The 24,031-nt window shown below is 33.4% G+C and overlaps 4 protein-coding genes across 5 annotated transcripts; 2 read left to right on the top strand and 2 right to left on the bottom strand.

Annotated features, from left to right (window-relative positions):
- Positions 1 to 7,181: 7,181 nt before the first annotated feature.
- LOC110688343 (probable serine/threonine-protein kinase BSK3) lies at positions 7,182 to 12,789 on the top strand. Its single transcript, XM_021865085.1, has 10 exons — positions 7,182 to 7,532; positions 7,677 to 7,897; positions 8,053 to 8,188; positions 8,797 to 8,930; positions 9,010 to 9,115; positions 9,346 to 9,431; positions 9,984 to 10,172; positions 10,459 to 10,623; positions 11,793 to 11,906; positions 12,359 to 12,789. Exons 1-10 carry the CDS (start codon positions 7,451 to 7,453, stop codon positions 12,599 to 12,601), a joined length of 1,476 nt encoding a protein of 491 aa, XP_021720777.1. The 5' UTR covers positions 7,182 to 7,450; the 3' UTR covers positions 12,602 to 12,789.
- An 814-nt stretch (positions 12,790 to 13,603) lies between these two features.
- LOC110688341 (mitochondrial import inner membrane translocase subunit TIM10-like) lies at positions 13,604 to 16,237 on the bottom strand. Its single transcript, XM_021865082.1, has 6 exons — positions 16,101 to 16,237; positions 15,840 to 15,888; positions 15,261 to 15,313; positions 14,963 to 15,001; positions 14,792 to 14,861; positions 13,604 to 13,990 (listed from the first exon to the last, which is right to left on the bottom strand). The coding sequence occupies exons 1-6, from the start codon at positions 16,220 to 16,222 to the stop codon at positions 13,940 to 13,942; spliced, it is 384 nt and encodes a 127-aa protein (XP_021720774.1). The 5' UTR covers positions 16,223 to 16,237; the 3' UTR covers positions 13,604 to 13,939.
- An 82-nt stretch (positions 16,238 to 16,319) lies between these two features.
- Positions 16,320 to 19,046, top strand: LOC110688342 (DNA-directed RNA polymerases I and III subunit RPAC2-like). 2 transcript variants are annotated; one of them, XM_021865083.1, is made up of 4 exons: positions 16,320 to 16,403; positions 16,534 to 16,641; positions 17,249 to 17,325; positions 18,737 to 19,046. In XM_021865083.1, exons 2-4 carry the CDS (start codon positions 16,541 to 16,543, stop codon positions 18,874 to 18,876), a joined length of 318 nt encoding a protein of 105 aa, XP_021720775.1. In that variant the 5' UTR covers positions 16,320 to 16,403; positions 16,534 to 16,540; the 3' UTR covers positions 18,877 to 19,046. The 2 variants fall into 2 exon arrangements, with proteins under 2 accessions (XP_021720775.1, XP_021720776.1); XM_021865084.1 differs by having other exon boundaries at positions 16,322 to 16,403; positions 16,522 to 16,641.
- Positions 19,047 to 19,455: 409 nt separating this feature from the next.
- LOC110688340 lies at positions 19,456 to 22,668 on the bottom strand. Its single transcript, XM_021865081.1, has 3 exons — positions 22,308 to 22,668; positions 22,128 to 22,170; positions 19,456 to 19,939 (listed from the first exon to the last, which is right to left on the bottom strand). The coding sequence occupies exons 1-3, from the start codon at positions 22,590 to 22,592 to the stop codon at positions 19,824 to 19,826; spliced, it is 444 nt and encodes a 147-aa protein (XP_021720773.1). The 5' UTR covers positions 22,593 to 22,668; the 3' UTR covers positions 19,456 to 19,823.
- Between the last annotated feature and the right edge of the window lie 1,363 nt (positions 22,669 to 24,031).

The raw sequence follows: 24,031 nt of genomic DNA, 5'->3' as shown, positions 1-24,031 counted from the left end.
GATCACTTGAGACATGATCAAATAAATTATTTTGATTGATACAAAATGATGCTGCTGCCTCCATTTTTTGCTGCTTGGTTTCTGCATCCGCTTTCTGGTACCGAGGATTCCAGGCATGTCTTGGCTTTTTTATAATCGCACAACAGTTGAGCAAGGCATTAGCAAGGTGAAGATCACCACCATCCTAATTACAACCGTCCATACCAATTCTTCAAACAAGACACCCAGCCAAAATAATATTAAATTGCAATCATTCGGATTATGCTCGTAATATCCAGTAAAATGACTGGAGCTAATTCCAATGAACTTAACTTCTCTGAAGAAGAGGATTTTGAGACTCAGAAATGTTACTGATGTAGGGAGACATAATACAAATCTACCCTACAACTTAAAAGGAAAAACACTAGCAATTAATTAGGGTTATAAGTGAACAGGAAAAAGTCTAAAGTCCAATCGGACCTAAACTTATCAGATTGGATTGGGCTAGAAAAAGTTTGGATCAGATTCGAACTCAAATAACCGAGTTCAAAATTTGTTTGGACTGGACTTGGATTTAGGCCTTGTTTAGTATTTAGTTGTTAGCTGATTGCTATAACTAATTATATTAATTGGTTTGGCTAGCTAGTTATATTAGCTGATTTGACTAGCTGGTTGTAAATAGCTTATTGTATAAAAGTGTTTGGTAAATATAGCTGTTAATTTTTAAGTGTTTTAGTGTATTTAATACTCAAAAAGCTACTTGTTCAATAAACTAATTTCAAATTTCTCTTATAATGGTCAAACCTCTAATAGTGCTCAATAAGTTAAAAGCTTTCCAAAAAGCTATTTACCAAACAAGGCTTTAACCTCTTGGAGTTCAAATGTCCAAAATATCTAGGGTACAAATATTTAAGTAAAACTACACTTCTAAGTACTTGAGTTAAATTCAACCTATCCTTGAATTGCTTATGAATACAGTGCGCACGACCTTCATGAAGGACTCGTGTATGTGATGATGAGTAGAGAATACTGAGACATATAGAAATTGTCAATGAGTAAATAAAAATAAGTAATTTTCGTAGTGGTGTAATTTTCTTAAAATGTATAACAATTAATTTACAACTTTCAAAATAAGATTACTTTCCTCGTATATTAATAAGTGTTACATTTATCAAATGTGGATGTGTTTTAATAAGTGTTGTACCAAGTATAATAATACTCGTATGTAACGTTCCGATTAAAAAGAGGAAGGACTCCCAAAAGGTCGAGTGTAAAGCTGAGCTATCATGCACACACGGAGACAGAGAAGTAGAAAAAGAGTAATTTTCATGAGTATAAAGAGGGAAATTTCATAAACAGAAGTGAAGTCATGCTTTTGCCTTTTTTGTTATCGTTGGGGGAAAGCTCTGACGGAGCATCTATGGAATATATGATGGGATTTTACAGACATCAAACATTATAATTATTATGGCAAAAGAAGTACGACTTTTAATTCCTTTTTTTTTTATTATTATTCTTTATTTTTTTTCCCCTAATAAATGTTGGATTTTAATGAGATGGTGACCTAATTTGAGCTGGAAAAGTTTGATCAATAGGGAAGATTGCTCAAATTAAAATCTTAGCTTGTGTATCAAAATATTTACAGCTAAGGGTTGCTCCATTATCGGAGCCATATAAGAATTAGATTATTAGGCATGTTTTCCTTTTGGCAATGTCATTTGCTTCCTTGTTACAATAATGCTAGCTGCCTTCTAACTTTTTCTTCATTATACTACAACATTTAAACTTAATTGGTCCATGCATGTTTGATAGAGTGGCTCCGCAATGTTGGCAAACTCTTACCTGACACGATAATATGATTCAAAACCAGCACAAAACTATTCGAGATGCACCAATATAATAACTCATTTGGCAAGAACATTATGAATTTACAAGAACTTTTCTTGGTTGGACTCTTTTTATCAATAGACCATGGCCTAAAATTGATAACTGGTTGATATACAGACTCATAGCTAAGATTTTTTGATTTTTTTTTATTTTATTTTTGATTTTTTTGTGCAGTACAGAATCTAAAGGTCATTTAATTTGGAAGATCCACAAAATGAAATATCCAACAATCCTAAACAAATTTGGAAGTAGTACTCAAGTAGTGAAGTGTATGGTTGTAACATCATGTTTCAATTTGTTCTTACATTTTATATCTGTGTCGATTACAAATTTTTCTGCATAAAAATAAACGAGAAGAATCTATGTACGCTAGACATCGTACAATAAACTAAGAAAAGATTATCTTTGAGTAGATTTTAGACTGTATGGCCGATAATTTAAAATTCAAGTAGTTCAAAATAATTCTCATTTGTGAAGACATGCAAAATTATTTAATATTATACTCCATTTGATTTTTTTTTTTAAGAAAAAAAAAGAGAAGAAATTCTAGCTAGAGATGCAAGAAGTACATTCCTACTTGAACACTTCAAACATGAAATACTAATCCGTAGTTCTTTGCAAATCAATTTTTATGATGATTTAGGACTTGTAGTTCTTTGCAAATCAATTTTTATGATGATTTAGGACTTCTATTAAAGTCGTGCTATAAATGATCACATAAATGAACAAATAAAAAGTTAGAATTGGAGTCAACATCTTTAAATGGATAGTAATAAATCGTGAGGCAACTAGATGGCTAGATTCTTGTTTAGTTTGGTGTTAAATGAACATCATCGATCCATTCCAATAAATTTTGTAACAATGAAAGGTGTATGGGGTGGGAGGAATGAAATTGAAAGTCCCCACTTGCTGTTAAGGGAGATAATTAAGGGGATTTCGATTGAGAATTTTTTTTTTGATTGAAAAACATTTGGCCCCACTACATCATGTGATAGTGTGCCTTATATTGGGTTTCACCATATAAGAATCATATTTTGTGCTTTCATGAATTCATGGAGCTCCCAAATGCACAAAAATTATTATTATTTTTTTTTTTAAGTTACATTTTCTGTAAATCCATAATATTATAACACAAAGATTACATTTTCCAAAACCCAATTTAAATCCAGAATATACAAATTATATAATTATAAAGTGTATAACAATAAAAATTACAAACAAATTGTATTCAAATATTCAAAAATATATATCTAAACCTTGTTCTTTTGAGCTTCTGAGCAAAACAGATTTCAGCAGAGTAGGACACGTGTCAGCAAAGCAAAGCGGGTGCCAGCATAATAGAGCAGGTGTCAGTAGAGCAGAACAACATATTAATACTCAGCAGAGCAGAACAACTTATTAATACTCAGCAAAGCAGAACACGACAGCTCAAAAGAACAAGGTCTTAAAATCATATAAATATTTTCTTAATTACAAATAGCAATCATGTCAAAGATGGAATTGTTGCAATATTTGTGAAACGATATACTATGTATAAATAAATAGATGAGAAATAAATAAAGGGTAATGATATATGTAGCCCTTAGGATTGTATATAAGCATTAAATAAACTTTTTAAAATAGAATTAAGTTGAGAATTCATGACAAAATCACGCACAAATTGAAGTAATTAATATTAATTTATCTTCAATATTTTTTATTTTAGCTTTTTATGCATAGCCTAAAATAAAAATGGATAATGTTTTCACACATTGCTGGCCGTTTTGGTCAACTCTTCTTGTGTAGGGTTTTTTTAAAGCTCAAGTCCTTTTTCCACCTTTACCCATGTTTGAATACTTACATGTGTATTGTTATGTTTAATAGGTTGAGTAAGATCAATCTCAATCAACAATCTCGGACTACGTCATGATCGGGCAGCCTGAGCTTGAATTATTAATAATGTTTGCGTACGTATGAACCAGAAATCTAGATTCCTAGGTGGGCCCCATCTTGGTACGTGAGTTTCATTTAAAGTTCTTACACACAATTAAAGAGAGAAAAAAAAAAGAAAAAAAGATGTTCATAAATATCTTTTAATAATTGATATATTAATGTTGTACTAATTTAATTGTAGTTATTGTACCCTAATTGATACGGAGTAGATCAACGACTATCAAATGGGATTCATCACTATTTTAGCATAATTTGGGATGAGGACTCCTCACCTTTTCATCTAATTTTTAAATCGCTAATGTAGGCCTATATATGTTGGCTTGTGAAAAGTTTCTGCCTCAATATATACAATATTATCCTTACCTAAACAATAAAGTAAAAATAAAAATAGTTACAACGATTGTTTTAAAGAGTATGTGCATACTAACTTCATTTTCAAATACTCTATTTGTTATAGGTATTTGGTTACTATTTGCACACAATTTAAGATAATTAAAGATATAATGTTATTTGGTGAGTGAATATGAGTGAAACAAGTAGATAAAGTATAATGAAGGAAAAATATAGAAAACGTAAAGAAGAATTAGATGTAGCCAAAGTAAGAGAATCATAGGTATTTAATTAATACCAACCAAATCAATAGAAGCTAATGCTTAATTGACTAAATAGTCTAACGAGCAACTAGAAAACTATCTACTTCGTTCATCAAAAATTGACCATATTCTTACTTGTAAGAGCTTTGAGGGGGTGGTGTGGTGAGTAGCAAACGTGATAAATTAGTGGAAAATTGAAAAGGATTTAAAATTTCATCAAAAATTGGTTGCAAAAGGACAATGAATTAATTTCGTTCGTACTTGTCAATTGAAAGACAATATAATTGGTAGATACAAGTTTTAAACAATGGTTAACATTAGAAAGTCAAATACATCTATTTTACTTTAAGGAGTCCTTCGTGATAATAATTTTAAGAAAATAAAATCAAGTAATCAACTTATAAAAGCCTAAAAGGTAATAATTTTTGAGAAAAAAAACTTTAAAAAGTAGTTATCATCATTCAATAACATAATACTAAAACAGACACCATGAATAACACGTGTCACTTTCTAGTGCTGTTTTTTCCCTCCAAAACACCCCCTTTCCTCTTAGAAATTTTATTTTATTTTTGGAATATTTTTCTAATACAACTATAATAATATATTATTCCTAATTTTATATATTATCTTTATAGTAATTGTATTCCTTTTTATTTCGTGTTCTATTTACTTAAAATAGTTACACAAGATTTTGAGACCTTTTAATTAAGGGAGAATAAGCTATAATAATTTAGAAGGTTGAAGTATGGTGGAGAGAATAAAATAACGGAGCAAAAAATACAATATTAACATTTAAATTACCATTATACATTTGTACAATAGTGGAATTCAATGAAAAAAAAAAACAAAACATTTTTATTCATGGTGTTTGGTTGAAAATCTTATGAAATAATAATAATTGCATTACTTTTCTGTTAAATATTTCTGTAATAATTTTACCAACTTATAACTTTGTTTTTCCTTAAAAAAATCTATTAATTATTACTAAAATAGGTCATGCTTATATTGATCCTTTTTGACATATGTCAAGCTATCATTAAAAAAAAATTCTCACCAATACAATATATGATATCAGCTTTAAGTTTTTTTTTGAAAAAATTATTCTACTTAGCTTATTTTTTGGCAGTACATTGTATAATATATATATTTTTTTTGAACTAAATTAATTCATTAATAAAAAGTCATACTATATCTACATTGTGTAGTTTTATTGGGAATAACATGCATCATTAATGTAATATAATGTATACTATTTTTGAATATCTTCAACACAACTAATCAAAAATAATATTTTTTTCTCAATTGTAATTTTAAAAATTTTTGCCTTATTATTTCATCTTTCTTATATGCATTGCATTTGTTTATTCCACATGAATTGCCTCATCTTTATATTATATCACAAATTAATTATGGAAAAAAAGATTATTATTACCGTGCATCATACGTGCACTAATCTAGTAATGTTTAATTTTAGACACCGTAGTGCAAAAAATATATTCAAGCATAACTTATTATTGTATGAGCATAAATTTTAAAAGGACAATAGATGGTTTTTAAGTATAATATTCTAGTTTACTTTTATTTTTACTTAATAGGTTGTTGCACTTATATTGTTTCTCTAAATAAACAGCTAAAAAGATTAAAGTGCTCGTTTATAGATCTTATCGATGACAAAATTATCTCCTATTTATTACATCATATGCACTATTTACTTTATTTTCCTAATACTTTCGAACATATTCACTTCTGTCTTATGCATATACTTCGTAGAAGAGAATCATGTTTCCATATTTTATCCATATAAATTCCATGAAATAAAAGTTGCCAACTCTAATTAATTTTTTCAATGATTTGGATAGGGTGCTAATCGAGCGAGTAGATTATGAGCTAGGGGGTGCTCGACTCGACTTGAAAACTTTTTTCATGTGCTCAATTCGTGCTCGTTAATGTTTCGAACCAATAAAACCTGCTCAACTCGTGCTCGTTGAAATTTCGAGTTGAGTCAAGTAGCTCACAATCTGCTCGTTAAAGTTTTGACCTTTCTAAAATTGTAGGCCTTAATTGTTTTTTTTTTTCACTTTATATAGTTTTTTATTTTATTTTATTTATTATTAAAGGTTTACTCTTTCTTTTTTGATAATATTAATTAACTTTTATTAAGTGTCAAATTTGTTCATGGTAATAACTTTGTTTGTAAATTCTATATTAATAAAATACATTATCGAGTCGAGTTAGAGCTTGCTCTACTTGTGCTCGTTAACATCTCGAGTCGGGTAGAATTCGAGTCGAGCCAACTCGAGTCGAGTTTTCACCGAGCTTTGACCGAGTCGAGTCCAAGTTGCTCACAAGCTGCTCAACTTGATTAGCACCCCTAAATTTGGATGATTGTGTTACCATTATTTCATAATTCATACCATTCTTGTATAAATTACCTATGTAAAAGAATTAAATTTAAATTACAAACACATAGCCCTACTTATTATATACAAGTAATCTTTTTATTCACATCGGAAGACACAATTATGAGAGATGCTAAGGGTACACTTGGTGTACGAAAAAATCTTGTACACCAAGCTCCCTATTGGTTGAAAGGAAATCTTATTTTGAAGTAAGTATCCTTTTTTTCTTATCTCGGTGAATTGACAACATTTCATTAGTGGTGTACAAAGAAATTTTGTACAAGTGTACCCTTACTCTTTCCTTCCCACAATTATCCTTTATCAATTTTACATTATCCACCCTTTACAAGAAAGGTGGAAATAATCACTTGAATCAAACATAACCGTTTACAAATTTTTACTAAAATGGACTAATGGAGTGAGTACTATTTCAAAAGATTAGGACTACTTTCTCCATCTTCTCTGTTTTTGATTTTTTTTTTTTTTTTAAAATTTAATTTTGCTTTCTCTCTCCTCTGTCTGTCTGATTTCTCCTTTTTCTGTAAAACCCTTTCAAATCACACTAACACAAAAAAACTAGTAGAAAGTTTGAGACCCAACCTTAAACTTTACTACACTCACTGATCCAGCTCTTTCTCTCTCTATATCTCTACAAAATCAATGGGAGTTCGTTGCTCTAAACTTTCATTTTGCTGGTGGTCCAACTCTCATCACAGTCATGCTCCACATTACTCCGATCTTGGTAATTTTTTTCATTTCAATCTCAAAAAATTTTGGTCTATAGTATTTCATTTTAAGCTCAAAAATCATCAAAAATTTGATCTTTTATGCTTAATCTTTGATGGGTTTTGATGTTTACATATTTTTGATTTCTGGGTGATTGTAGAAAACGGAGGGAAAGATGAAAGTGAGTCACAACCGAGTTTCACTGAGTTCAAATTGGACGAGTTAAGAGCTGCGGCTTCTGGGTTTTCTTCAGAGAACATTGTTTCTGAGCATGGTGAGAAAGCTCCTAATATTGTGTATCGTGGGAAGCTCAATGATGGCCGTTGGATCGCCATCAAACGGTTTCATAGGTCTGCTTGGCCTGATACTCGGCAATTTCTGGTATTAACTAATTGCTATTTTTAGCAATTTTTGTTTATGGGTTTGTAATAAATATTCTTGGTTTTTGGTGGGTTTTTGTTAAATTTGATTAATTAAGAGAAAATTGCTTATTTAGTATAGTTGGTTGTTTGATTGGATTTTGATATAAAATGTAGGAGGAAGCAAGAGCAGTAGGGCTGCTGAGAAGTGAGAAAATGGCAAATTTAATTGGGTGTTGTTGTGAGGGTGATGAGAGATTGCTAGTTGCTGAGTTCATGCCCAATGAAACACTTTCTAAGCATCTCTTTCACTGTGAGTATCATCTAAATTCATAACTTCCTTGTTTAAGATTGAAATGTTGTGACCTTGACTATGCACTTGTTATTTTTCTGTCAAAGGGACTTTGTATGTTTCGTGTTGAATTAGGCATTGCATTTGTGTTTTCGATATGTAATAATCAATGAGATATGATTACCATGGTACGTTGCTTGAAGATGCTAGAGTTTATGCCTATTATTAATTTTCGAGAAAGTATAATGTTTTCGACAAGGGGAAAAAAGTTCTATCTAAATTGTTTGTGCCGAGTTAGCAACAGTCAATGTACAACCAGTGTATTCTTAATAAAGGGTTGCACCACATCATTGATGTAATCTTCTTAGGATTCTCAAACAGACAAGGAGAACTTTGGGCAATGTCGATATAATCAAATTTTTTTTTAAGGTTTTTTTAATTGATTAAGATTGGTTTTGGTACATTTGTGCACATCAGTTTTACAACGTTCATTATGAGACTTAAATGGTTAGGAAAGCCCGCTTGTTGATAGAGTTTCCGTGTAGTTGACTTCGATTCATGGGTGAAGTTGTTGTGTTGATGGTGCTATTGTATTTTGGTTTAAGTTTCAAATTGTTTATTTACTTCAGGGGAAAATCAGCCTTTGAAATGGGCTATGAGGTTGAGAGTGGCATTGTGTTTAGCACAAGCCTTGGAATATTGTAGCAGTAAAGGAAGATCATTGTACCACGACCTTAATGCTTATAGAGTTCTATTTGACCAGGTACAATTGAACTTGTATTTTTGCTCTTGTCTCTATCTTTTTCTCCATATACTCTATGTCGTGACTCAGCTTTTGACAGGATGGTAATCCCAGGCTCTCTTGCTTTGGCCTCATGAAAAACAGCCGAGATGGCAAAAGCTATAGTACAAATTTGGCTTTCACTCCTCCTGAGTACATGAGGACAGGTACCTGGCCCTTCCTAAATGATTCATTTTGCTGTAAATATAGACTATGCTGAATGGTATACATGACAATATTGACTTGTCCTGATCTCCTTGCTGATTGCATATTCAATAATGAAGGTCTCTCCCTAGTTATGTGTGCAGAGAACGTTATAAAGCTGTTGCAATGGAGCTGCTAATTTCTGAAAGCATGCTTTCTCTAGGAAGCTAATGCCCTGCTTTCTAATTGGCAGGTCGAATTTCTCCAGAGAGCGTGATCTACAGTTTTGGCACCTTACTGCTTGACCTGCTCAGTGGGAAACATATACCACCAAGCCATGTAAACTTCAAATTTTCATACAACTTTCAGTGTGTCATGTCATGTTGTACCCTCTTAATGCTTCATTAACCTCTATATTCAGTGTGCTACTCCAGGAACTTCACTAGAACTAGAAAGTAATAAACAAGCATCTAAGAATCCTTGAGAACTCATATATTAGTATCCAAATATCCTTGATATTTGGTTTTTATTAGACACCTAATTTCATCAAAATTCTTTCATGAAAGAATTATAGGGCTAAATTGTAAGTCCTCTTATTGGAGCTGGCTTAGCTTTTCACATTCCCATGAATGATTTAAAGTTTGCAATACTTTAGAAATTGGATTTGGATATTAAGTTTTGTCAAACTACGAAACATGTTAAGTATCGTATCACGCTCTCCACCCCTCCAATTACCCCTCTCTCCCAAAAAAGTATATATCTTGTAAACTCTTTAGCTCACTTTGGCTCTCTAATTGCCTTAGGTCCTGGCACACCAATCTAAATGGTTCTCAGATGTCTTGGGAACACAATACAAAATATTTTATCTCAGAATTCTCTTGATTTTCCCAGGCACTTGATCTCATACGTGGAAAAAACTTTTCGATGTTGATCGACTCTAATTTAGAGGGCCATTTTTCAAATGATGATGGAACTGAATTAGTACGATTAGCATCACGTTGCTTGCAGTATGAAGCTCGTGAGAGGCCTAATGCCAGATCTCTTGTGACAGCTCTTACTCCACTTCAGAAAGAAACTGAGGTGAGCCTAATTTTAATTCCTCTCCTGAGACATTGTTTTTTTTTTTTTTTCGTTTAATTATTTTGGCCTGTTTTGATTAAAAAATAAATTCTTCTGCCTTGTTCTTTGGTAATAGTATTAGTACATGTCAAAAGCAGATTATACTGATAATATGAAACAATCATTTTGGTTAGCTTTCTAGATAAAGCTTTTGATAGTAAACTGGCCTACGGGGAGAAGTTTCCTTGCATAGAAATAGGTAAACAGCAGAGTTCTTAATTCTGTGTTTTTCCATGAAATTTGGCAGGTTCCCTCTCATGTTCTGATGGGTATTTCACATGGAACTGCGTCTCCAAAGGATTCATTGTCATTAACTCCTCTTGGTGAAGCCTGTTCAAGATTGGATCTTACAGCCATACACGAAATATTAGAAGATGTTGGATACAAGGACGATGAGGGGATTGCAAATGAGGTAGGCTCCTTTGTCTTGTCATTTATATATATCTTTTGTGATGGGTGTTTGGGTGTACAAGCAGGATATTTAACAAATTAGGTCATGTCTTTGTGTCTAGAATTATTATGACATAGTATTTGTCGAGTGCATTTTTCTATATTTGGGAAAACTTTAGGGGTTTATCTTTCCATTTGGATCCATGGGCCCCATCCTTAAATAATGGACCACTTGAGGTCATTATTTTAAAATTTAGCTGTTATACATGAACTTTTCTTCCCACAAACGTATTCCTTTTTTCTGGAATTTTGTATTTGATTTAATATATAATGGTATTTTTTACTGGAAATTTTATGAGGGTAATGTGGGATAATTGCAAATTTGAACTTAATAAATTAGAAACTGGCTTATCATTTGCGATGAACTAAAAATGTGGCTCGATATCTTGGGATAGTGGAAGTAAGTTGGCTGTTCAATTCTGCCAGTTTTCATCAAAAAAGAACAGGCACTCAACCACTAGGCTATCCAATGGGACCTTCAAAAGCTTGGTATAATCATGTAGTTCCTGATTTGCTGTTTTCTCAGACTTTCACATGTCTTATATAATGGGTGCAGCATAATTAATTTAGATAATAGAGCAGATTGGGTCCTGCATGGCTCATAATTGCAGCAAAATTACCATTATGATATTGTCTGAATTGATGATATTGGGTCATGCACAGCTAAATAGCTAATTATGTCTGTAAAATTACCATTATGCGTAGATTGGGTCCTGCTTAGCTTATAATTGCTGCACGGTCTCTAGTAATTCTCTTTTTCAGTTATTTTTCTTTTTTTAAGACTTCTTCCCTTAGCTTGATACAGAATTTTTTCAAAAAGAGAATGCTCTTGCTTGCCTGTTGTTACTGATATGGGCAGTAAATGTACTCTTAACAACTTTTATGAAAATGCCCTTTATCCATAAACGAGGGAAGAGCTAATTGTGACCCCAACAGTATGACAGAAACCGTCCAATGATTACATTTTTTTTAAAAAAATTTCCAGAGTTTACTCCTGTAAGACATAGGACATTACATAATTTTGCTAACTGATTAACATGTTTTATGACTCTGCATCATCATGACATCACCTACACACGAAATCTCCTCTCCATTCATATTGATCTGATGAGATTGTGAATCCTGTATCAGCTTTCTTTCCAAGTGTGGACAAGTCAAATTCAAGAAACACTAAACTGCAAGAAACATGGAGACACTGCTTTTAGAGCTAAAGATTTTGCTACTGCCATTAAATCTTACACACAGGTAATTGTTCTAGGCCATTGGTTCTTTCTTACTAAACGCCGTGATTCTGGATTTAATGTTTGATTGAATTTACTTACCTTTGTCTGGAACTAATAGTGTCATGTATTCCCTCTGTTCTAGAATGAACTTCATACTTTATATCTTGGGCTGTCTAAAGAAGAACTTCACACTTTTTTACACCTTTTCGATTTCTCTATCCATCCCATGATTCCATAAATCTTTTTCTCTTTCTTCCCCAACACTTCTTTTTTAAATAATTTCAACCAACATTTTTGATACTAATTCTTAATTTTGTGCCAATCCCAATTAAAATAATTTTGGGACGAGGAAATTCTTTTTTGTTTGATAAAAAAGAACCTTAAAGTAGCTAGATTCATACACTAATCACTGCTATTGTAAACCATGTACTTAAAGGTCTGATATTCATTACTCTGTATCTGCTATTCTGGTAGTTTATCGAGGATGGGACAATGGTTTCACCAACGGTGTTTGCTCGACGTTGTTTGTCTTACTTGATGAGCAATATGCTACAAGAAACACTAGCAGATGCTATGCAAGCTCAAGTAGTATCTCCTGAGTGGCCAACTGCATTTTATCTCCAAGCTGCCGCTCTCTTCAGCCTCGGGATGGACAATGATGCCCATGAGACGCTCAAAGATGGAACGTCGTTGGAGGCCAAATGGAAGAAAAACTGAATTGTGTATAGAGCTTTCTTATTTTTCTGGGTTCTAAAGGTTCCATAATTATTGTATCTATTTGAAATTTCCGAGTGGTGAGTTTTATCTTCGTAATTAGAATTATAAATTCATACAAAGGTTGTATTGACTGACATTTTCATTTTTATCTCAAAGCAAGGGAAGTCTGATTTGCATTGCTACTTTTCCATCCGTCCCTAAATAATAATACTCCGTTTATCACAATTTTATAAGTATTAGGCAATTTTAAAATTAAGGACCACATTAGAATTTTAGTTAATTGCTTTGAATTTTCTCGTATTACTGTTAATGAATCATCAAAATTGAATTCAGAAGAAAGATTGGTATGAAGAAAAAAGTGATATTTGGAACAAGGATAGTTGTATATTAACTCATTTGCTTAATAAAGACATGGTAACAAGGGGCAGATCAAGGCATAAGTGAGAAGGTTGTGGGCACCAAGTAGGCCTCTTGGGGGCTTTTGGGAACCCCGGGAAGCATCTGGGTGCATCATCTTATTGGGTCCGAAAATGTTATCTCAAGGCCAATTTGAAGGCTATATGACACAAAATTAGATTATTTTTGGAGATTTCGGGATCCAGTGTTAGAAATTCAAGTGATTGCATACAATGTATCCCAAGATCATATATTGTAGCTTGGAACCAATTATAACCACAGGCTGAGCATATAAAACTTTTTTGTGATGGCCTTGTGTTAAAAAAAAGAAGGCAAAGTGGATAATTGTGACTAACCAAATGACCTCCCTAAATATATTTTGGACAACCGGAAAACGAAATCAAAAAGTTTGAAGTTGATAAAAATAATTAAGGGCAACGATGTCAAAAGGTTTGAAGTTGATCAAAATATTATGGACAACAATATCAAAAGGCTTGAAGTTTATCAAAATTAAGCCTCCTTTTTTGAATCAGATTTGCTTTTGCCCTCACTAATAGAGTATGACTATTGATCAATGAACCGGGAAAATTTAAAGTCAAGTCAAACTTAAGCATCCTGAAATCCACTACTGTGATTATTGCTTAATAACAAAAACAAACCCCTGGAACTGGAATTTAGTAAAAGAAAGCTCCAATTCAAGGAATGATGCTTAGAGCCTTACACAAAACATTAGATCAAATGTGGCCTTCCACCAATATCTAGTATCGAAATCATTAGGAGTAATGCCATCACTAGGCAAATCAAACAAGTATAATTCAGTTCAAAAGGAACAAAATTTTTAGAGAACGGTATCATTGAATCCATAGCATAGTAACAGCATCATTTGTTTTCCACGGCTTCATTTAAGCAAAGTAGTGATTACTCAAATAGAGTGAACACCATTTACATGGGAGGCTGGTTTGTTCCGAGCAACTGGCCCACTAGATTAGTCACCTGATAACATACAAAATGGTTTTAATTAGTAGACAAATATTTGCAGCACTCCAATAGGGCCCTCAAGGCATACAACCTACAGAATGAGTGCCTCAAACCATCCTGGCATCCCAATCCCCCTGCACCCCCAAACAAAAATACAGAAAATTCTGTGAATTTTATGCAAATCCAGAAGTACTGCTTCCAATCATGTCAGATGGATAAATTTCAAGTCTTGCATAATATATCATCACAACCTACCCTTAAAGATCACTACTGCATCCCCACCCCCCCAAAACAAATATTTTTTAGTAGACAATGGCAAAAAGCTACTTTGTATTAAGCATGCCCTTTCAAATGGCAAACATAAGTGGTAAGTTATCTGTCTAAAGGGCAAGGCTGAAGTATTATTGGACAAAAAGACTAGAAGCATCATTCATAGTCAGACTAAGTTTTGTCTTTTAAGAGCAGAAAAATAATCATACTGAGCTCCAACCCACCAGGTGAAGTTTCTAATGTAACTTTTTTAGCATCCTGAAGTATAAGAAAGCTCCGACAAAGGTCATGTTAGAAAAACAGAGTTTAAAAGCACACAGAAGTGACAACCAGGAAAAAAAAAGTCTACAGTTCAAAGGGCTGACAAAAAAGTTTATCTTCCTTGTTTAGAGAATAGAGGGGATTATATATCAAACTAATACACAAAATCTAAGATCTGTTAGAATAAAAATGAGGAACTATGAATAGTTCTTCAACGAGAAACTATAGATTGGCAAGTGATCAAGAAAATAAGTTGCACATTATTTTGAAACACTGAGATATTACCTGCCAATACTTTGAGACACAGCGATCGATGCAACTGTTTTCAGCCATGTTCAGTTCAGACTCCTTGTAGCTGAAAGTGGACAGGAGAAGCATCAACATAAGCTCTCTCCGGTTTTATACATACAAGAGCTAAAGAACGGTAAATGGAATGGGTGCTTCAGTAATATGTACCTTTTATCAGTGCATTTGCGAAAGCATGTCTGAGTAAGCCTGAAGAAGATAATAAGAACATAACAAGTCAGACAAAGTACAAAGTCTTAACGTCATGTAGAATATCCAGTGTTCAATTTTGCAAAGACCTAAAACCACAGAACATGAAAGACCATCTGCTGGGCTCCCTTAACCCTTGGCAGCAATGCACAAAACTATGACAGCGTATATGCACAAACATACTCTAAAATCAAATAGAGAAACAAATTGTCTAGCAAGTAACAACAATGTCCATCACTGCATAGTTAAAATTACCAACTTGTTAAATAGCTCGACCCTGTACTCCATTTCCTTCTCAGCCATAAACATGACCTGCACAATAAGAATTTAATAAGTTAACAAAAACCATGCCGATATAAGATTGAATACGACACAAATCAATACAAATATGTATAGTCAGTTCTGTGCAAGATACATTAAACATTGTCCCGCAATCACAAACATACAATATCAAACTCGGTGATTAATTAAAACTTAAAAGGATAGCCACAATCCAATTACAGAAAAATCTATTTCCATACCACTATTAATTAACTTTGGCACTAATGCAACTAACAGCACTTCTTAAACACTAGCAGTAATGGACTTTCTACACTAAACAAGATATCTATGAGTATGTATCTTATCCACCTAATCATTCCCACAAAAGAAAATTAAATCCAATGTTGTTCATTGATCCAATCTCAGACTATAATTGCGACATCAAATATAATGCATGAAACTATAAATAAATAAGCATGCATCTTAATATTAATATACCATTCCTAAAATTACAAATCACAATTAAGATAATTATCTGAGAATATCAATATAGATAAATGCAGAAAATTAAAGTTACCTGTTCTTTTGCCAGCTGAGGAGGTAAGTTGTTGTTGGCCATTATTAACCTGAAAAAAGATAATCAAAATACAAAGGATTAGTAAATTGAAGCAAAATTAGACCATAAATTTCTGCGAAATTAAATTAAAAGAAACCCCAAAAATTCACATATCAAATTGAAACCCAATCTTTTCCCATCCAATTCGACCCAATTTAACTAAATTTTCTATAATTTAAACAGATAATAATGCAATTACATAAAAGAAAAGTAATTAATTACCCTGAATTAAAATGTGAGCCTGAAAAAAGATTTCGGGGAGAATTTGTGAGTGTAAGAGAGAGAAAGCAAGAAAATGAAGCGAAGAAGTGATTCTGATTTCGGGGTTTAGGGTTTTTAATCATTTAGTACTATATTCCTTTTATTTTTATTGGGTTGGTAAGGAAATTACAAAAAAGCCCTCTGTACAACACTATATTTCCACTTACAATCTTATTTTATGAGCCCTAATTGAATATTGTACCACACAAATTCTTCAGCCTCGCTCAAGGAAAATCAGCTAATTTCAGCAAAAAAATATTAAAGGTAAGCTAATTCAAAATGTTAGGGTTCTTCAAATTCTTTGCTTATATATATGATTAAAGTTTTTGCCTTTGTTTTTGGATAATTAGTCAATTGGTCAATTAATAGAGAAATGATGTAGTGAATTTTGCAGAAAAAAAATGGAGCATGGTTCATATCAAAATCCAAGTGCATCAACATTCTCAATAACTGAGGAAGATCACACCCTTGCTAATTCCCTCAGATTGGTCCTTAACAAAGAGTTAGTCTTTTATTCTTATTATTGTTGATTACTTTGTGAATTATTTCTTTGTATTTGCTCTAGAAACCTTTGTTGTTTGTTGTCGTTCTTTGGTGTGCTTGTTTTTACGAGTGATTGATTAGACTCCGATTAATCCGAATTCGAGTTGGGTTAGTCCGTAATTGGAGGGAAATTTCTACCAGCTAAAAGTAATGGACTGAATGACTATACTTTCAATGCTGCAACATTTGTTTTCTAGGATTGGTGTATGCTGTTGTTTTAGCTTCTCATTTTTGGAAACAATGTTGGGTACTACTTTTGGTTTGTGAACAGTATCAAGTTTATTGAGGAGGAGTTGAGGCGTTGTTCATTTTTATTACTTTAGTGTGTGTCTAGCTTAAGGATTCGTCTGGACCGAGCACATGGGCAGTGGGGGAGATTCAATTACTCGCGATGTTTATCATTGCAGTGCGTTTCTTTCCTTTGGATTCTTAGAACTGTTATAGTGAGTTTGTGTTTGGAGCCAAAAGTTTGCAATGCTAAATGCCCTGCAATTTTAATGTCTTAGTCTGCTAATATGAGCATGTTATTATTCATTATGTAATTATGTTATGCTGTAATTTTGCAGTCCACGAGTATCGTTTTGTGGGTACAGCATCCCTCATCCTTCTGAAGCCCGGGTAAATGTTAGAGTGCAAACAACAGGTACTTGTAGAACAATTTTTGTTAGTCTCATTGTTTAAAACAATTTACAATCCTTATCCTAATACTGCATTTTCTTTTGTTCCTGAATATCAAAGAATAAAAAATGAGTGTGTTAGTTGAAGTGATCATTATGCTGCGGTTTTTTTTAGCGATGTTCTTTGTTGTTTGTAATTGACTTGTAGTTATAACATGCTAATTGTGTATTCCTTTTATTAACTTTAATTTTATTTCCATTGGGTGTTACAAAGGGTTTTTATTTTTTATTTTTTTATTTTTTTATTTTTTTATTTTTTTTTATGACTTAGTGTTTCCGAGATTACTAGAATGAACTTTGTCAGCCAGAACTTGATTGAGCTAGATATGTCATGGGATATTACCCTTTTACCTAGAAAAATCTGTGGTGCATCCACCCTGGTTACTCCAATACTTTTTTTAGTGTAGACTTTTTACACATTTGCCTTCTCCATTAAGACCTGAAATGGTTTTCTTGATTATTTCAAATGTTCTGAAGTTCTAGATGCTGGTTGATGTAGACTTGCTGCCTTTCTAATATATGAGAGTACACCTCATCCTTTATGTAGTGTGTGCATTCAAGGGCAGTGTAGTTGACCAGTTATTTTGTCAGGAACCTAAATTCCAGTTTGGGTGGAATCGCGATTCATATTCTGTGATACTTAAAGCTGAATGTTATTGTTCATGCTAAAGTGATACTTATTAGTGACCTAGTGGGACATCCTAAAATGTGGGTGGTTCATACATTCCACTAACGATGGTTGGTTGGAGATGGCTAATTGGTTATTACACTACCCAATCTTAACCTATTAAGCCATGTATATATATTGTCTGTGGTCCATTAAAGCCTTCAGTCACAACCTAAATGTTTCGATGATCCCCCATTCCATCAGCTAGCTCATCCTAGGAAAAAACCCCTCATAAGGCCCTCGCAAGCTGTAAGCAAGTTAAAACTTTATTCAGGACTTGTCATAATCTTAGTTCCGTCCTTCCACCTTCAGTTGAAGTCTGTAGCTTAGAGTCAATACATTCAACTTTTCCAAACCAAGCAAAACCCTTATTTTTGGCTATCCTTGGAATAGAACATATGCTTACTAAGCATAGCTTATGGAATTTAAGCTTATAAACTATGGATTGTAGTCAAAGTTTGTAACTTTTCTAGTACTGCAAGATGCCTTTGTCTTATTGGTTGTATTTTACTTATAAGAAAACATACATATCTTTGATGATCCTCTCGATTTTCATGAATGATCAATGATGTTGAAGATAGATTGCTTTTTTATCTTATGCGTCATCTTTTGAGGCAAATCAGTTAAACACCTTTCGAATGTGATGTTTGCTGCTACTTTCTTCCTTCATGACCTTTCTTGTAACTAATTACCTCTCATTTACTTTTCAGGTGATCCAGCTGGTGAGGTGTTGAAAGACGGCTGTCAGAATTTGATCAATATGTGTGAGCATGTGAGAAAGACCTTTGATGATGCTGTTGACAAGTTCAAGAACAGTAAAGCTACTGATTCAATGGATGATAGTCAATGAGATACTTGCAAATAATTATGTTTCTTTTCCTTCTTAGTAGCGTAATTTTTTACTCAGAAAGTAGCTAAACAAGTAGTAGTATCAGTAACACTTGCCAGAGACCATAATCATGTTAAAATGAGCTCTTTCTTTTCTCTCTGAGTGAATGAATGGTCATTGAGATTCTTGTATGCTTTTTTATACATGAAATATGCAATGGATAGTAATTTTCAAAAGAATGTGGCAATTCTCCTAATAGTTATTCTTGAAAGATAACACACTGTCTTGCCGAAAACAGGACCAAGGTTTCTATAAATTTGCATTACAAACAGAACCAAGTTTAGGGGAACTATATGTGAAAAGGTGCCAACTGCCATGCCAAGGGCTGCTGTTAATGTAGAATTATAACGCTATCTAGCTGCAGCGCACACAAGCCAATTATATCCTCCCTTAATTAATTTGGCCACAATTGGTTGAAGGTTGTTTCAAGGGCAAGTAATAGCTTATATTCCTTATCCATGTAGTTAAATTTTACGAGTAGTAAATTTCAAAAGTGGCTTCAATTTGAAAAGTGGCTTTCATGTGTCTCAAAGAGGCTCATTGCTGTTAGACATTGTTTCTATTTAGGATAAATATGCTGAATTGCTGATACAAAGAAGAGCCAATCAGATAAAAGGAAATGAATAAATATCTCAGGTATTTCTAACTGGAAAAGAAAATATTGGCATATATGCCACAAAACAGAACTTGCCAAAATGCTTGACATCTTCTTCCGTCAAGACCACTATGTGATTCCTAGATAAATTCTGTCTATGATAGTGATGAAGCAAGCATCATCTAAAATTCTTCTGTTACAGCTCACTAACAAATGACAGCCATACAAGGGGCCTACTGAAGTGAGACAAATGACCACAAATGATAGGCAATTATGTAAGTGATGGATGTAGCCTCAGTTGATGTAGCCTCAGTTAAGCTGCCTCAGCTTCAGGCTTTGGCTTGGCTTCTACTTTTAGAGGATTGGAAATATATTTCCAACAGCGCTTGTGAACTCCACTAATTTTCTTTGGAGCAGGAGCAGGAATGCCTGCAAAAAATAACCACAATAACCACAAATCAAACCAACTCACAAAGTCCTTAATCAATTTACAAGGAGGAACCTGATATGCAGTATGCACACAGCTCACACACACATGATTTATTCAATGAACACCCCAATTACATAAGGTGGGATTCAACCCAACCAATATCTATTGTGTCTGTATATAATTCAGATAGCATATAAAAAGGGGTAATATAATTAATAGTCTTTCAAGGTAATGAAGAGTTCCAAAATTTCAGCATTTCTGCTGCTTCCAACATTAGAATCAGTAAAAAGGTAAGTTAATCAGAAAGGAGAGTGGAAGGGTGCATTTCCAGTATTTAAAAACACCGTAAGACAGAAAACCACTTACTAGTATCCCATCAAAATCTTGGCTTTAACTAACTATAACAATGCCTTTCCTTATAGTTCAAAAGAATCAAAACCATCCTTTTCTTGAAGACTCACAGCTCATGATTAAAATCATTAATTACCTACTTCTCAGTTCAAGCTAAAAGACCTTTTGTACATGCTATTGGTGTTGTGCTAATGGAGAGCTTTTTGTTAGATAACGGAAATTTGCAAGCTTAGTATTGAGAGTTAATAGCTATATCTACATTATCAAGAAATCAAGTTTAAGATCATTTGTTCATGCTATTAGTGTTATGCTAAGTTAGCTAACGGAAAACTTTTCATAAGATAACAGAAAGTCAGAAACCCCACACTTAAGCTCAGCCTATAGTTCAAAACCATCCAGCTAGATGGTTAACAAAATAAATCTCAGGGAGCGATAGGAAAAAGTGAGGAAACTCAAATTTTACAACACCATATTGCTTGTTTCAGTTTTTACCACAAGCTCTTGCTTGTTACAGGTAAAACAGGGTCAGAAACACCATGGTTACATTTATAAAAGAAATGATAAGCATCTATTCCTCCATGTAAGAGTGTAAGACACTTGCACACTTATGCAATTAATGTACTTCCCTTGTGGAAATGACAGATACAATTCCCACTTCCCATGAAAAACCAAATGCCTTACTGAAAAAATGAAGCAACAATTTTTCACCTCGCAATGCTAGCACAAAAGGCACCCTTCATAAGAGTGTTAAGAAATCCAGAAGTGGTCCACTCTAAATCATCAAAAATCTATTGGCAATGACATACAAGTGTTGCATGATCCTCAACTAAAAGATTACAACTATACAAGTACAAGGAGATAGTAGATTCCACAGAGATAAGCTAAGCTAATTTGACTGACTGACATACTAAGGAATTTAGATACAGTTCCCAGCTCAGTTTTACAATTTTTATTGAATAATAAAGATAATGAGTTTGTTTCGTTATAAACATAATATTTTTAGTTTTAATTGAAACTTATTGGTTCCATTTATGAAGAAATGATAAGCATTTAGCCCTACACACCCTTACTTTGATAAGATTCAAAAGTTCTGATAAGAACGAGATGTAATTAAAATCAGGCTCTCACTAAGCACCAAGTCAACTATGCCTCACCACTAGAAAGCAACTTCTAATTGAATTCTTAAGATACAATTGAAGGCTTGACTTTAGGGGAATGAAGTTCAAAGGATTAACCGAAAAGATCATCAAGCTTCACTGTGTAACTCTGTTTGATACTGCATCACCCACTAAGAGGGTGCCATAACCTCCAATGTTCTGGTGTACATTCCTGGAAGAATATCTCAATAATGGTGGGCTTCTCTAAGCATTGCCACCAGTTCAGAAACAATTGATGCTAATGTGAAATAATAGATTCTTGTAACTCCTAATAGCTAATTGATTACTAATCAAGAACAAGGATACAAAGAGCAAGGTTTGGGAATGTAAATAAACGCGCAATTATCCCTGATTGTTAATAAGTACTTCGTATTAGTGACAATAGTAGTTTCCTGATCGAATCTCAGATACTGTTTATAAAAACCAGAGAACACAAAATAAAGCACAATGGCTAAGGTATAGAACATAAACCCTAGTTAAAACCTAGTCAATCCTCCAACCTCAGATTAAATATCAAATTCATGATACAATATAGGTTACTCAAAGTTCTCCACTTGACTCCACTTGACTATAGCATGTAACACACATTACAACTGAAATCTAAATTTTGAAGCACTAAAAAATAATGAACATAGTCAACTTAAAATCAATTAATTTGGGGCAAATATTGGAGACTAACCATCTTTATAAGCAAGCCCCCAAGCTTTTCCGTGCCTACCATCCTGCAAAATCAAAATCCAGAAACCCCAATAATCAAATCAGCAACACACCAATACAAAAGCAACACAAAACGAGAATTGGTCGCAAGGTGTTCGACGAATTGCCACAATGACAACAAAACTTGAAAAATTGAAGGAACCTTGTAGAGATTAATCTTGGTGATCTCGTACGAGACATTGGTCCAATGGGTTTTGGCCATGTGATAGCCAAGACCCCAGTTGGGCAGGAACTGCGCAACTTCGAAGAGATTCTTATTCTTCCTTCGCTTCGTGTTCTTCGATGCTTCTCCACTTGTAGTGGTGGTAGTAGTTGCAGCAGAAGATGATTCGGCGCTGAAATTGAAGGTTTGAAGAAGATTTGATGGAAGCCGCCATTGAAGGGCTGTTGCTACCTTCTCCCTCGCTAGTCTGCTTGCTAGAGCCATTTTCTCTCTCTTCGCGCACACTCACTCACTCTTGCTGTTATGCCTTTGTAAAAACTAAAAAGATTTGTTGGTTCTTTCACTAGGAAAATGTCAAAATAATCTCCTAGTCACTCTTACTATACAATTAATTATGTTTAAGTAACAAAAATTAATTAGTTAGAATAAGTCTTGTGTACAATGGGTGTACATCAATTTTATTGTAAAACGATCAATTTAAGCGTAACTTTAACTATTTTTATGGTAACTTTAACCACTTAAAGGGTAACTTTTTAATTTTTTGTTGGTTTCAATTTTATTTTAATGTGTAATTTCTTATAGATATGTGGTTACATACTATAAAGACTAATATGATTAATCTAATACGTTATAAGTGTTTTTCTAATAAAATTTATTAATAGAAAAATAATAACTTTTGCAGTATAAAGGGTAACTTTAAGTACTTTTAGTATAACTTTAACCCGTTTTACAATAAATTAACGTACACCGCCTTTTTGGAGAATTTGTTAATTAGTTATGTTTAAGTAATAAAAATTAAGACAAGAAGTTAAAAGTTAATCTATGAAAAATATGAATGAATTTATAATAGTGACGGAAAACACATCCTTACTTAAAAATAACCACAATAACTTGAAATTCTAGAAACCTAAACTGGACATTTTTGAAACAATGTGATGTCATTGGTTATAATTTGTGACTAAAAAATGTCACAAGGACTCTTATTCATTTGTGCCACATAAAATTTAACTTGTCGTATTGATTAAGCGGTTAAGTCTATAGTATGATGATGGGTTATATAAGTAGATAGCTAGATGTAAAAGTTATATAAAGCCCACACCTCCCACATACACATAGAGATGGCCATGGGCCGTGCCGGCACGCTGGCGGCACGGGCACGGCACGGCTTCGGCACGGCCCGGCACGAGCACGGCTCTGGCACGGCACGGCACGGCGGCCCAGGCGTGGGCCGTGGGCCGTGCCGTGAACACCGATTTTGGAAATCGGCACGAGGCACGGCACGGCACGGCCTTTGGCACGCAGGCACGGCACGAGGCACGACACTAATAATAATAAAAAATATACTCCCTCCGGTCGCTATTATCTGCAACTTTAGAATATTTTATACCTCACAAAAAATGCCCCAAAGTTGCAGATAATAGCGACCGGAGGTAGTATAAATCATATTTATTATTATTATTATTATTATTATTATTATTATTATTTTACTCTTTATTATTATTATTATTTTACTTTTTGTTAAATAATAATAAATATGTATAATAATAACATAAATAATAAAGAATAAAAGAATTATAATAAATTAATAATAATTACAAGTTGTTTTTTTTTTTAAAAAAAAAAACATGGGCCGGCACGGCACGGCACGACCGGCACGCGGGCCGTGCCGTGGGCTGGGGTGTGCCAAAAGTTGGCACGGCACG

The sequence above is a fragment of the Chenopodium quinoa genome, unplaced genomic scaffold, assembly GCF_001683475.1.
Source record: "Chenopodium quinoa cultivar QQ74 unplaced genomic scaffold, ASM168347v1, whole genome shotgun sequence".
In the NCBI taxonomy this organism is placed as follows: Eukaryota; Viridiplantae; Streptophyta; class Magnoliopsida; order Caryophyllales; family Amaranthaceae; genus Chenopodium; species Chenopodium quinoa.
Note: the sequence above shows the minus strand (reverse complement) of the source record. Positions and strands in the feature narration are given on the sequence as shown.

Coding starts and splice junctions, on each gene's coding strand:
- LOC110688343 (XM_021865085.1), top strand. CDS start 7,451: ATGGGAGTTCGTTGCTCTAAACTTTCATTTTGCTGGTGGTCCAACTCT. Junction 7,898..8,052: donor CTGATACTCGGCAATTTCTG/GTATTAACTAAT, acceptor TATAAAATGTAG/GAGGAAGCAAGAGCAGTAGG. Junction 10,624..11,792: donor ATGAGGGGATTGCAAATGAG/GTAGGCTCCTTT, acceptor ATCCTGTATCAG/CTTTCTTTCCAAGTGTGGAC.
- LOC110688341 (XM_021865082.1), bottom strand. CDS start 16,222: ATGATTAAAAACCCTAAACCCCGAAATCAGAATCACTTCTTCGCTTCA. Junction 15,314..15,839: donor CTCAGCTGGCAAAAGAACAG/GTAACTTTAATT, acceptor CTTATTGTGCAG/GTCATGTTTATGGCTGAGAA. Junction 13,991..14,791: donor GTGTCTCAAAGTATTGGCAG/GTAATATCTCAG, acceptor GTATGTTATCAG/GTGACTAATCTAGTGGGCCA.
- LOC110688342 (XM_021865083.1), top strand. CDS start 16,541: ATGGAGCATGGTTCATATCAAAATCCAAGTGCATCAACATTCTCAATA. Junction 16,642..17,248: donor AGATTGGTCCTTAACAAAGA/GTTAGTCTTTTA, acceptor GTAATTTTGCAG/TCCACGAGTATCGTTTTGTG. Junction 17,326..18,736: donor TGTTAGAGTGCAAACAACAG/GTACTTGTAGAA, acceptor TTTACTTTTCAG/GTGATCCAGCTGGTGAGGTG.
- LOC110688340 (XM_021865081.1), bottom strand. CDS start 22,592: ATGGCTCTAGCAAGCAGACTAGCGAGGGAGAAGGTAGCAACAGCCCTT. Junction 22,171..22,307: donor CCAAGATTAATCTCTACAAG/GTTCCTTCAATT, acceptor TTGATTTTGCAG/GATGGTAGGCACGGAAAAGC. Junction 19,940..22,127: donor GGGGCTTGCTTATAAAGATG/GTTAGTCTCCAA, acceptor TATTTTTTGCAG/GCATTCCTGCTCCTGCTCCA.